Source organism: Pelmatolapia mariae, linkage group LG13 (assembly GCF_036321145.2).
Source record: "Pelmatolapia mariae isolate MD_Pm_ZW linkage group LG13, Pm_UMD_F_2, whole genome shotgun sequence".
Classification (NCBI taxonomy): domain Eukaryota; kingdom Metazoa; phylum Chordata; class Actinopteri; order Cichliformes; family Cichlidae; genus Pelmatolapia; species Pelmatolapia mariae.
The window spans coordinates 10212467-10226725 of NC_086238.1; the positions used below are offsets into that span (position 1 = coordinate 10212467).

At 38.5% G+C, this 14259-nt stretch overlaps 1 protein-coding gene and 1 long non-coding RNA gene across 2 annotated transcripts; one reads left to right on the plus strand and one right to left on the minus strand.

The window, feature by feature from the left end:
* Positions 1-528: 528 nt before the first annotated feature.
* Positions 529-8623, plus strand: chata (choline O-acetyltransferase a). The gene is made up of 15 exons (XM_063491387.1): positions 529-704; positions 1037-1135; positions 1518-1709; positions 1981-2099; positions 2621-2674; positions 2776-2956; positions 4200-4377; positions 4468-4637; positions 5453-5553; positions 5661-5789; positions 5880-6002; positions 6122-6263; positions 6488-6550; positions 6630-6767; positions 7282-8623. Exons 2-15 carry the CDS (start codon positions 1088-1090, stop codon positions 7711-7713), a joined length of 2070 nt encoding a protein of 689 aa, XP_063347457.1. The 5' UTR covers positions 529-704; positions 1037-1087; the 3' UTR covers positions 7714-8623.
* A 1469-nt stretch (positions 8624-10092) lies between these two features.
* On the minus strand, positions 10093-14259 carry LOC134640069 (uncharacterized). The gene is made up of 4 exons (XR_010095400.1): positions 13985-14259; positions 12118-12228; positions 11242-11520; positions 10093-10721 (listed from the first exon to the last, which is right to left on the minus strand). It is a non-coding gene; the product is annotated as an uncharacterized LOC134640069 (long non-coding RNA).

A 14259-nucleotide genomic window follows, 5' to 3' on the forward strand; every position in this document is an offset into this window, starting at 1 on the left:
AAAAAAATCTGAAATTAAAGTTTTTAAAGCCAACATATTTGTGGTGCTCTGATCCTTGACCGTGAATTTCAAATAAAGAGAAGCATTTGATTTTACAGTGAAAGTGTAACTGAAAATTTCTGGGAAAAATGTCATTGGTTCAAAATATTACTAATTTCAGAGGGTTTTATGGTTTATATGAATAATAGGGTCCATTGAAGCATCTTGTTGGTCACACAAATATCTGCTCATAATGTTAAATGGCGTCATCTGAATCGGTCAGGTGCAGTCAGGTGAAAGGAGTCGTGCGCCTAAACTGTTCTGTGTGTAGTGTTTGTAAATTCTGAAAGCCAAAGGGGAAAAATCCACGAAAAAATGCGTCCTAATTGTTTTCCCGCAAAGTGCTTCAGCATCTGAGGAGCTCAGATGGCGTCTAAATAAGGTGGGGTGAGCATGTGAAGTGCCAAATAAACTTCCCGGCGAATAGCAGGACTTCTGGGAGGAGCCTGGCTGTCAGGAGGCTGAGGTACCCTCTTTTAGCATCTCTCCTGAGCCAGCCAGGGAGTTGTGCTCATGCCATGTAGGGGATTGAAAGATGCTTAAAATGAAGGATCGAAGCAGTGACATTTTAAAGAAATTCTGTTATAAACGGATTCAAGTAAAGATGGACCAACTAAAGCTACCTTCTTGAGCTCCAGGAGGAGAGGGTGTGTTTTCCCTCGCGGGTGAGTAAAAAATTCAGTTGCACTCTATTTTTTGTTGTTCTTGTTAATTTCGCCTTAGTACTGGGAACATGTTTTCATCAAATGTGCAGTTTTGTAAGGCAATTTTCTCTCACTTCATGCATGTTATAATCTCAAAGAAAGTGCGCATTTGTGTATTTCTGGCAGACAGAAGTAGTCTGATCTTGTATTTTTATCAACTTTCTGCGTGCATCATAATATTTTTCATCTGAGTGAGGATTAAACTCGATTGGTTTCCGATTGTCACTGTGACTGACATTTATATTAATAAGCGTCGACTTTAAATAATGACTGTAGATTTTGTTTGTGGACAGAGAGTTCCTCTTGTGACTCCAGCTGCTTGATTGCCCTTCTACGCCGCCAACATGCCAGTTCTCGACCGAGACGCCTCCAAAGATTCAGGGGGCCGAGATGTAATTACATCTTCCATCTGCCTTATAAGTACACCGTATATGTTTTTTCTCAATTCTGCATCAGATAAATTTACATTTTACGATTAAAGGTTGCAAAATCAAATAAAGTCTAACAACATTTCAGGACATAAAAGTGGCTTTCAAAGGATTACGCTGGAATTCATGGTCGATTTAATTGGAATGTGGTATTCTGACAAAAACTTAGAAATGACAGAAATTTAGAGATTAAATATTTAAGGAATCTTATCGATTCCTTAAATATTTGCTAAAAAGCATGCGCAATCCTTGCATGGGGAGACTTACGTCATGTTTAGTCAAGAATTTGGAAAAAGGAAAACTGGTGATGAGAACTGAAAGCTTTTCATCCCGCCATGTTCTCCAGGCTCTGCCAAAGCTGCCGGTGCCCAACCTGAAAGACACACTGGACAGGTACCTGAGGTGCATGAAGCACCTGCTCACAGAAGAACAGTTCAACAAGACGCAAAACATAGTGACGGAGTTTGGAGCCCCTGGAGGAGTGGGGGAGCTACTACAGAGCAAACTCACGGAGAGGAGCGAAAACGTGGCAAACTGGGTAAATAAAAATTAAAAACATAATTTTAATGTTACAAGACGTTATTTAATAAATGAAATATATGTATTTAAGAAACAAAATTCTGTGTTTTGGATGGTTATAAGTTTAAAAATGTTAAAGTTTTAAACCAAATCTTGAAGACATTACTGATGTCGATAAACCTTTTAGAAAGGTTGTGAAGCATGATTCTGTTTTATCTGCTTTTAATAGTCCAGTCCCTTTATTTACCTTCAATCCTGTTTGGTTTTTGCTTTTTGTTTTTCCACCATAGGTTTATGACTACTGGCTGAATGATATGTACCTGAACAACAAACTTGCTCTACCTGTCAACTCAAGTCCTGCAATGGTTTTCCCACAGCAGAACTTCAAGGCTCCCATTGACTCTTTAAGGTATGCACACCTGAGACAAGTGAACCACGAAAAAAATCTCATAGTTTGATACAACGGGACAGACGAAGCCTCTGCAATCCACTAGTAGACAGAATCCTTTCTTCACTGGTGTAGAAACAGTCTCTGAAAGAAAAAAAAATATCTAATTGCTCGTGTTACAAGTTGTAGATGATTTTGGTTATTCCAGCACAAAGACTGACAAATAATAGTGAACTGTGAGAATTGCTTTTCTACCAGATTTCATTGATTATACAAATTTGAACACTTCCCTCTTGGCTGGACACTTTCAAAAAGGGTCATTACTCAGAATGCCTCGAGGTCCAAAAACTGTGGTTTGGTTAACATGGTATTGATCTGTTACCGGTCCCTTAACCACATGATTTACATGAAGCATTTATGTTGTTAGGTGTAATGAAGCTACACAATTAATCAAGAAAAAAGAGTGTGGTGGCAAAAGAGTGACCAAGTACAATGTGTGTGTTTTATGAAGCATTAAAACTGAGCAAAGATATTCTTTCTAGATTTGCTGCACACTTAATATCTGGAGTTTTGGAGTACAAGACTCACCTTGATGAGTGAGTTAACATTTAATTCAAATTGTCACAAAAGAATATTCTTCACTTTCAGTTCTTGTGTAAAGAAAAAGCCTGAAAAAGTTGTGTATGTCTGCGTGTAGCCGTGACCTGCCTGTGGACTATGCCCAGGGCCAGCTGGCAGGAACGCGTCTGTGTATGGAGCAGTATTATCGTCTCTTCACCTCCTACCGTCTGCCAGGACCTGAGAGGGACACTCTCGTAGCACAGGAGAGTAGCGTGATGCCAGAACCTGAACATATCATCGTGGCATGCAAAAACCAGGTCAGACTTGGAGAAAACAGACCCAGGGCAAGAGCCATTTCTTAGTTCTCCACCATATTACATGGTCTTCATCCGACGAGAGATTGGTTAGCATGTAACACAGCACATTCCAGATTTCTCATACATATGCATTACAAGTTTGTTCTTTATGTTGGAATGCAAACTTGGCACACAATCTGGGCGTAACCCCTTAATGCCCAGTGTTTCAGATTTGATACACGAAGCTTTTTGTGAGTTTTTTTAGTGTGATCTTCTTTCCCCCGGAAAAACCTAAATAAATTGTGCAATACATTTTCAAGCATTTTTTTTAAATGCCAGATGTAGTATATAAAAAGTCGTAGGTGGACATTTGAATTTCATTAATGTTTTAAACAAATTTGTCAGCTGGTTTAATAAATTCTCAATTTTCAAAAAAACTGAATTTCTGGTAATTGTTTCACGGTTCACAATTTCAAGGGTTGAGGGGAACCAAATCTGTTGGCTTTTATCAGGGAGGTGAGACCTTCGAAGATCAAGCATTATATTGCAGAATTTATTTAGAAGCCCAACACAGAAGAAATGTCATCATGCTATGAATGAAAACAGAACAGATCACTTCACAATAGGGGTGGCACAGTGGTGCAGTGGTTAGCATTGTCACCTCACAGTAAGACTGTTACTAGTTTGAACCTACTGTAGTAACAAGAAATTCCTTTTGATGTAACTAGGTCGGGCTTTTCTGTGTGAAGTCTGCCTGTTCTCCTCATGTCTGTACAGATTTCCTCCCACAGCCCACAAACAGACTTGTTAGGTTTGGTTGTTCTAAATTGGCTGTCCTGTGATGGAAACTCGATGTTTACTCGAATTAAGATCATCACATCCAACTAGATTTAATAAAGAGTGTAAATAAACTAAGACTTTATTATCAGTTAAGCTAATTCAAACAGCAATTAGAAAAGAAAGAAAGAAAGAAAGAAAACTGATTTTATATTATGTGACCCACTATTTGTTACACTTGCACAGTTTTTCTGTGGCTTTAAACTGCTTCTGTGGGAGTCATACCATATGTGCAGGTACTCCTTGTTCTTCTTGTTCTTTGTGGCTCTGGCTAAGTTTGGGGCTCAATGCTGCTAAAAGAATCATTTGGATGTTATTTCACAATGGCAGGAAATTCTGAAACAATGCATATGTCCACATCATTAGGAAAGTTAGTCAGTACCAAAGATTCCTAAAACTTTGTGGCTAATCTGAACCCTTTGTCCAGTTCTTTGTGCTGGATGTGATGATCAACTTCCGGCAACTGAATCAAAGAGATTTGCTGACTCAGCTGGAGAAGATTGTCAAGATGGCTGACAACGAAGAAGAGCAGCTCCCTCCTATAGGGCTTCTCACTTCAGATGGACGGACAGAGTGGGCTGAGTCTCGTAGTGTACTAATGAGAGGTACATTTCAAAAGGGATTTTATGTGGACTGCCAATAAAAACTCTCTTTTATATGAGGTGCCTCTCAGATTGACTTTTGTTTTCCTGTAGAGTCTACCAACAGGGATTCGCTGGACATGATTGAGCGTTGTCTGTGTCTCGTCTGTCTGGACGACGCAAGTGGACCTGCACTTAGTGACACTAAACGAGCCATGTTGATGCTGCACGGAGGTGGATTGACAAAGAATGGAGGCAACCGCTGGTATGATAAGCCAATGCAGGTAAGTGAACACATTTATCAACAAAAAAGGTTAAATTAATGTTTGTTTTATTAACTTTTTGTACATTGTGTGTGGAGACCAAAATTCTGAGTGATATTTGTTAGTAAGGGAAAGAAAAGTGGATAACACGAGGCTGAAAAGGATTTAAAATCCATCAATCCAGCCATCTTCTTCCATTTATCCTACTCTGAAGAAAACGGGGGAAATGTCTAAAATAACAAAACACATGTAATGATACTAAAAGATAAGATAAGATACGATATCTAATGTCCAAAGTGAACAATATTTTGGGAGATAATTTATTTGAATTTCAGGAGCAGGACCACACCTCTACGCACGCCCCTTTTAGTTCTCTGTCAGCCCATCAGCCACCACCAGTCCCCACTGAGGCCCCAAACCACAGCCTCAATTCATGATTAAAGCCATCTGCCATTATCTAATAGAAACACTGTCAAACCTTAATGAGGAAGTTTTTTTGCCTTCTTAATGAGGAAAATTAAAAGAACAAATTCATGTTGATTTCTCAAAGCATTAAAGGATATAACTAACCAGTTCCATGGCCAATTAAGGAAATGCAAACTAAAAGTGGACGTTCCACTGGATTTAAAGCCGTCATCTCACAAAATGGCAAAAGAATTTAGTTTACTCAGGATTTCTTCACTTTAGGGGGTAATGTATGGATGTAGGAACATGTAGTTGGAGTAAACAGTTGAGTGCAGAGGTGCAGCAATCAAAGTGCAATCAAAAATTAATATTATTAAACATTTCAGTCCAACTCAAGAAAACAACCCCTGAAAACAACCTTTCTGTAACAGTTTATTGTAGGAGCTGATGGCTGCTGTGGAGTCGTGTGTGAACACTCTGCATTTGAAGGAATTGTCCTTGTGCAGTGCACAGAGTATCTCCTCAAATGCATGTGAGAAATGACACACATCTAATTTTGGAAGTGTGCAGTATATATGAGTTACATGTTTTAAAAAAAGACTATTATAAATAAATGCTCCATTTATTTCTACTCATAAGGATTGGGAGTCCATCAAAGCTGGTCAGAGCTGCAAGTGTGAGCGAGCTGCCCGCGCCACGCAGACTCCGCTGGAAATGCACTCCTGAAATTCACAAGCTCATCACGTCTGCTGCTGATAAACTCCAGAGGTTTGGTTTTCTTTAGTTCCTTGTCATTTGAAGAGATTAATTAATATGAGAAGTGCATGATTTTAAAAAAATGTATTCTTATTTTGTCAGAATGGTAAAAAATCTGGATATGAATGTTCACAAGTTCCATGATTACGGGAAAGAGTTTATCAAGAAGCAGAAGATGAGTCCAGATGCCTACATCCAGGTTGCTCTTCAGTTAGGCTTCTACAGGTAAAAAAAAAAAAAATATATATATATATATATATATATATATATAGTCATCTTACAGAACTGATTAAACTTACCTGGGGCTCTGAGCCACATTTTGTTCTCCCTGTACATTACTGCAGGTGTCATGGCAGACCGGTGTCCACCTATGAGAGTGCTTCTCTACGTCGTTTTCAGCAAGGCAGAGTAGACAACATTCGCTCAGCAACACCTGAAGCCTTTGCCTTTGTCAAAGCAATGACTGAAGGGAAAAACAGCACAAGTGTAGGTTGTTTTTATGCAGAAACTAAAGTCATACTGTGACTCAAGTAAAAGCTGCTACAGGTTTAAATTCATTTTGAATGGCTTAATCAGTTTGAGTTTTTTTGGGTTTTTCAGTAATGCTATTTTTGCGATTTTGTCTTGATGTATTCAAGCATGAAAATCTACTTACTGTAAATTAATGACCTTAAAGACTAAGCACTGATTGTCAGTTGTTTACTCTCCAGGACACAGAAAAGATGGAACTGTTGAAAGGAGCCATAACTGCACAGACCAGTTATACACGTCTGGTAACTATTCTCTTCTTCCAGATTTCTATGACAGAGACTCACATTAAATAAATGCAGTAACATACTTTCTATTTTTCAGGCTATTACAGGGATGGCAATAGACAATCACCTACTAGGGCTGCGTGAAATTGCACATGAAATGAAGATGGGGAAGCTCGAAATGTTCAAAGACGAAGCCTATCTCATCAGTAATCAGTTCATTCTCTCTACAAGTCAGGTATGTGCATGTAATTTTGGAATAAAATGATTCATATTTTAAAATTCAGTTCAATTCAATTATATTTATACAGTGCCAATTCACAACAACAGTCACCTCAAGGCACTTCATACTGTAATATAAAAAAAACCAAACCATGACATGATCCTCTGTGAGCATGCACCTGGTGACAGTGGGAAGGAAAAACTCCCTTTTAACAGGAAGAAACTAAAAGAAAGTGGGACAGCCATCTACCCTGACATTTGATCTGTATTAATACATCGTAACACTGCAGTTACTACAATGGTTATGCCCTTCTTCTTTATTCTTTATAAAATGTCTAATGTAACACAAAAATGGTAACTGGTTGTTTGAACTAAAACTACAGTTTTTCCTCATTCCTTGTAATGAATGAGGAAAAACATAATAACACAAATCAGTCTCACTACCTACCTAAACCTTTCCTAGAGCAGTATTTCATCACACCAGTAAAGCTTCTAGTAGTTTAGGACTGAAGAATTTACTCTTCCCTCAGGTTCCCACTACTGTTGAAATGTTCTGCTGCTACGGACCCGTGGTTCCAAACGGATACGGCGCGTGCTACAACCCTCAGTCAGACCATATTATCTTCTCCGTGTCCAGTTTCCATGAGAGCCAACAGACATGTTCAGCAGAATTTGTAAAGTGCTTGGCGCAGGGACTTCGGGACATAAGGGATCTGTGCAATAAATGCAACGCTGACTGCGCTGCCACGGAGGAAAGAAAGGGCCAGACACAGGAGGCACACACACAGACCGAAACAAAGTGGGAGGAAAAATCACCCCAGAGACCATCTGATTTGACTAAAAACAAGCAAACAGTCCCACAGGTTCTGGTGAAGACAACAGACCAGAGTAGCGTGGAGGCCCAAACTCAGACGCTAACACACGGAGAGGCGCGACCTCTGAGAAAAATGAGTAAATCATAGGAAACTGTCAGTGCCTGTGGTAATAGTGGTGGTGTGATATTAAATGTGTTTTTCTGTGCTGCAATAATGTAATAGTAAGTCAATTTTAAAATATACACTGTACAAGCTGTGATACAAAATGTCATGTATATATTTATTGTTGTAATAGAGGATGCTTTTTCCAGGAATTGAAATGTGGCTACTACAGGGTACATGTAGCTGAGAGTTAGTGCCAGACGAATGGGTAAACCTGACATGAATCAGCCAAAGAAAGAAGTTCGTTTATTGCTGGCCAGCAGACCTTAGAGTTAAGGTTTGTGGGAAATATTAAAAAAAGGAATAATGAGAGATGCAAACACTGGAGTTTCATTTGTATTATTAAATGTCTGCATCATCTTTGGTGTCAGTCAGTTTGAAAAAGCAAAAGCAGGCTGTGAGTTATGCCAAACGGCTGATTGTCTCACAGTGTCAACCTGCAAATTGCATGCTGCTATCTAATGATTTTCTGAAGACCAGAAAACAGCAATCTTCTCCTTGTGTTGTCTTCATAAATTCTTGTGTCTGTTGTACCAGTACTGTGTGCCAATACATCTGCTCAAAAAACAAAGTATCCTTTTATAAAATCCTCTTCATACTCTTCTGTACTCCTTATACTGGGACTCACACTGTGCTTGTGTACATAATAAATCCAATGTAGCCGTCCAAGATTTTATAAGGATACTTTATAGTTAGCCTAAAGAATGTTAAGTTGAACCAAATGTGTAAAGTTTTGAGCAGAATATTTCAATTAAGTTATTTATTTTTGTATCATATATAAATATATCTATATATATATATAATGTTATAGAGAAGAACTCTGAAAAGTAAATATATAAAGGTTACTAACCAAAGGTGTTCACTGTATTGATGGCTGTCAAAGTACTATAATTAAAAGGTGCTGCTAATGAATAAAAGGAACAATTTAAAATGGTATCTTGCTATTAAGAGTTGAAGCATATTTCATGTTTAGTTATTTTTTTTAACCTCATATGTTTTGTTATCACATGCACTACACTGCACGACAAGTTTCTCACATGAAAATGGCAATCATTTTGACCGTAAACAATGCTCAACATACAGTCAGGTCCATAATTCATTGGATAAGATACATTTTTGCAGTTTTGCCTCAAACAATCAAGACGTGATTGAAGTGCAGAGTTTCAGCTTTAGTTCAGAGGGGTTTACAAAAGATTTGAAATAACTGTTTAGGAATTACACACATTTTCATACACAGTCACCCATTTCCAGAGACTTCAAATTAATTGGACAATTGTTTGTTTAGCTGATTCCAAGTGTTAAACATGCATTGAGTAGCTTTACACTGGAATTCACAATATAATTGAAAGAGTCCATCATCAGGCTGAAAAACAAGAAAAAACAATTGGAGATACCTGAAAAACTTTAGGATTATGGAAGAAATATAGTGTCATCAGAATCCAACTATTTTTAGACATTGAATTTATAACACTGAATTTTTATCCTCCAAATTTCCCTGCAAAAAATATTCACCTGCAAAAATTCGCCTGCAAAAAATTCACCTGCAAAAATTCACCTGCAAAAAATTCAACTGCAAAAATTCACCTGCAAAAAATTCACCTGCAAAAATTCACCTGCAAAAATTCACCTGCAAAAAATTCAACTGCAAAAATTCACCTGCAAAAAATTCACCTGCAAAAATTCACCTGCAAAAAATTCACCTGCAAAAATTCACCTGCAAAAATTCAACTGCAAAAATTCACCTGCAAAAGTGATGACCTTAAATGACCCAAGCCAGAGCAATCAGCACTAGATCGAGTCGAGCGGCTCTCAGCCAATTAAATTACGCTGTTTGATCACATGACATCGTTAGCCAGCAGTGTGTCTCCTAGAAGATAGCTGTTTAGAGGTGAGGGATTAAGGCTGTATCCCAATTCAGGGGCTGTATCCCAATTCAGGGTCTGCAGCCTTAAAGTACGCAGCCTCAACGATCCTCAAGGGCCGCGTACTCAAAGACCGCTAAGGCCGGAAGTGCAAGGCTCGTGAAATGGGACGGTCTAGCCTCCGTCGCGCTGCCCAGGTTGCCTAGCAACCATAACACCAACCGCTGGAAACGTTTCATACAGCTTTGTTTGACAGAAATGAAGGAGAACATATTTTGTTCGTGTGTTTGTTTCTACACGAGCTTTGTGTGATTTAATAAGTATCTGAGGCTGAGACCGCAGGACTGTAAAACATGATTGTTGGCCTTCATATCTGTACTGAACAGTCATTTAGGATTAGCTAGTAAATAATATTAGATATATGAAGTATATGAAATATTCCTTTATTGGGTGAGAAAATCAGACCATGTCATAACTGCTTTAAGTCATACAGAATAGATATCAGAGCCTTAAACAGGCTGACTTCTGCTAAATGGGTCAAACTGGGCAGAAAGTATACAAACACATAACATCCTTATAGAATATGATGTAACACTATAGATCAACTTACCTCTGAGTATATAAAGCATATAAACAATTACAGCAATATGATGCAACAAACACAGCAGTACTACTAATCCAAAATACTCAAAGCTTCATAGAACTGAAACAAACATTTATTTTTAGGTCCATTCTGCTGCTGATACATACTTTAGGTTTCTGAATATTAAACTTGTTGCTGCCTTTCATAGTGTGTAACTTGAAGGCCCTGAGTACTTTCTCCCACACTGAAAACACTGGAATGATAACATTATTTGAACATTACCTAATAAGACTGATTCAGGACAGACAATTAGTTATTTTAAACTTTTCTAGCAGTCCTTCACAACCAGGGAACAGTCTGTCTATTCTCTCCATCTGTCAGCTGCTGCTGGCTCTTCCTCCTCCTCTTCCTCACACACTGCTGAGTTTGTCCTGGTGGATCATCAGGGGTGCAAAGCCTCACAGATGATGTGCAGCAGTGGGTCCCTCAGTCTGTCCTCACTCTGGACACTTGCAGTCGTCACACATGGAAATCAAATGTGTGATAAGCTGCAGGATTCAAACACAAGTGTAACTTATAAATACATGTTCATACTTTTATTACACAATCAGAGAGAAAGAAACAGAGAGAGAGTGCAGGACAGACAGACAGGTGACAGTCTCAGGTGTATACACTGCTACAAGACAGCACAAGAGAAGGAGGATTTAGTGTTTGTGTTATTACGAGTGCTAAACAAGAAGAGTTCCCAGATGGTACAGTGGACACATGTGTGACTCCTGTGATTAAAGCATCTTTCTTTCAGCTTAACGAGTGAACCGTCAGCTCGTTCAAACACACGTTAAAGTCCGTTTGGCTCGACACCACCAAACAGAGGCAGCAATATAACATAGCTAACATTAACAGTGCAGTGAATCCTGCTTGTGCCGTCATATTCAGGACTGCAAACCGAGCAGCATCACTGACTTTCAGCTTGTTGTGTTTGTGGATTTATGGCTGACTTTAATTATCCATAAAATCATCACATTCTCTGTAAGAGAATCAATGAGTACTAAAAATGTGCACCTTTACCTGTGTGTTTTCTGGAACAGGAACAGGGTAATATCTGTGACCCAACTCCCACAGCTGGTTGGGGGACTCATGTTGTTTTCTGTTCGCAGTGGATGGTTGTCCCATCCACTGCAAAATGTATTAAAATTATCCTCTAGTCGAGGAAGAAAGATGTAATGGCAGCAAAAGAGGTGTGCAGCATTTGAAATGTCAAGAAGGCCTTCTTCCTCAGGGTTGTGAAGAACATCGTAGTAAATGCATGTAACGGCCACCCAGAGGTCTCTCCACAGTCGCTCTATTCTGAAATAATATATAAAAAATATTTAAATTAGGTATGGCCTTTCTTTGGTGTGTATGAGAAATTCCCTGCTTGTTTCTAACCCTACATGAAATGTGTGCATGACAACAGTAATAATACATTATCAGGGCATGTAGGAAGGACCCAGGCATATCACTTAAAAGGTGTCAAAAGGGTTGTGATGATCAGTGGCAATACATGAGATGACAACCAGACCATTAACACAGAATGAACATTCTTGGAAGGAAGTAACAGACTGGAAAAGGTGTGTGAATAACTAAAAATAGGGCAGAGTCCTGAAGGCTCTTTGGGGTTTGTAGGACCTGTCCAATATTTTCTTCCTTGAGGGGTAAATAATGGAAATTGAAAGAAACAACAACAACAACAACAACAAAAAACAAAAAACACCTGACACATATCAGACAATATATCCTGCTGGATAGGGCACTGTTCTCTAAAGACATATTACTATAAAACTTTTTTCATAAAACTATACCCTTTAAATGTTTATGTATTTTTAAATAATGGAAATAAAGCTGCAACACCTTCCATCTTATGTCAGAAACATTTGAGGTTGACAGTATTTTATGAGAACAAACCTTTGATTGTGCACACTCATTCCTGAAATGAAACTGCCTCTTCCTGTGCCACGAACAGTAAACATCAGCCGTGCAACCTCCACATTTTCCCATCCGTGGTTGCCACGAACCCTGAAAACAAAGAAGAGTACCCCAAAACATTCGAAGCTTTAAACAAACTTAGATCTGATGATAAAGAACAACTTATGCCTTAATCAGAGTGTTTTTAAAAAATGTAAAAGAATCCTTAAAGTCTTTGATTGCTACTGCTCTAGAAGGCATAAAACATGAATTGTCTCATGAATGCACTTTCCAGCATGTGTCAGTATGAAGTTTAATTTAACACAGCTGTTAAAACATTTTTCAGGATTTACCGGGTTGATAACAATTATTTAGATTTATTGAATTTATAGGAAATTACACAAGTGCCATCTTGTATCATTATGATCTGTGTAAAGAGACAATTTTAAGAATACTTTTGCAAAAACACGTTAAAGTTGGAAGTAATTGGCCGATGTTCCAATCTTGAAGATCAGCTGTGCCCATTTGTTGCACATTGTGGGAATGGAGAAGTTGAGGCCCTTGCAGGCTCCCCACAATTTTCCCCAAACTGAGCGACCCAGCTAATTCAACACCTTTACTAAGCAGTGCTGTTATGTAATTGGATACAAGGGGTGAGATAGTAATATTTTCCCTCCTTGGTTGCAGCTCCCTGACATTACAAGGGTAATCATTTTATGATGTCGGGTTCAGTGTTACACCAGGATTTCAAATACAATATCATCATCAATAAGAATTAGTATTATCATTTCAGAATTGTAGGTAACCACTTTTAAATGCCATAGACTACTTATTTGTTTAATTTGATGTATTCACTCTAGGAGAGCGCAGAGGGAATATCCCGTTTAACTTATGCTATCTGTTTAAGTTTAGATAGTATTTGTAAAGATATTGACCATATCCTTTTCTGAAAGTGTGGATATAATGGATGGGGTAAGGTACTGGCATGCCACAACTTTATAGTTGTTAAATTCTGGGTACAAGTATACATGCCCATCTTGTACATGTTTTTTTAATATTATTATTATTATTATCATCATCATCATCATCATCATCATCATCACCATCCTACCCAATTACATGTTTCTTTTAATCAGGTTATGCTGTTTTAATGACTTTACAGTATAATTTACATTGTGTTCCTTTAATTTTCCCTAATTGTATGTTATATTAATCCCATATTTCCGTTTTAATATTTCTAATGTTTGCATTGTTTTCTTCACTGCCTGGTCTGCCTCTGTCTCACCTGTATGGATGCATTTACACCTAAATTTCCCCAACAAATGATGTTTTAATTCACCACTATTCCAGTGAAACACGAGTCTCCCATCTTCCTGCTACCGGTCTCGTGTTTTTGTTCACCAAAGCACACACCAACTTCATACTGACGGACATATCACTGCCCTATTCCCGCCTTGCCTGACCGTGTTTTGTGGCTTTGGTTGGTTCACTTCTCCTCACTCTTCCCCATTCTTGTCATTAAATCAGGCCGTTCTGCAACCATGGCAGCCATTCACTCTATGGCTTTATTCATAGTGTATTTTACCCCTTAACCCAATGCCGTTCTCGTTTCCCACATTATATTTGCAGTGTTCGTCTATCTATCAATATCTGCGGATTATGGTTTTGTACCGAGTATCCTATTTTGTAGAGCACAGCATGTAAAGGTTAGCTCGGTTAGCAGGATGCTAGCATGTAGCGCTTAGTGAGACACGCATCAGACGAGTTGAGCAAAGACCCCGTCTGTGTACCTTATACGTGACCAACGGATTTAAATAAAATTAACGTTTCAAAAGACAAACTTGAAGATAAAACATAATATACTTACCGGAGAACCGCCAGGGTTTGCCGCTGCCATCATGCCGCTCCTGAATTCAAAACTGCCTCTGCAGACAGGCAGGGGAGGCGCGGAACTTTTCTTTGAGTTAGTCAAACGTTTTCCTCAGTTCGAGTAGATGATAAAATAAAAGAAAAATGAATGGTATTTTAAGTAGGACTAGGCGTTCTGTAATGATCTCTATTTAGGAGAAAAACTTAATCACTCACCTCTAAACAGCTCTCTTTTCAGAAGACACTGCCGGCTAACATGTCATGTGATCAAAC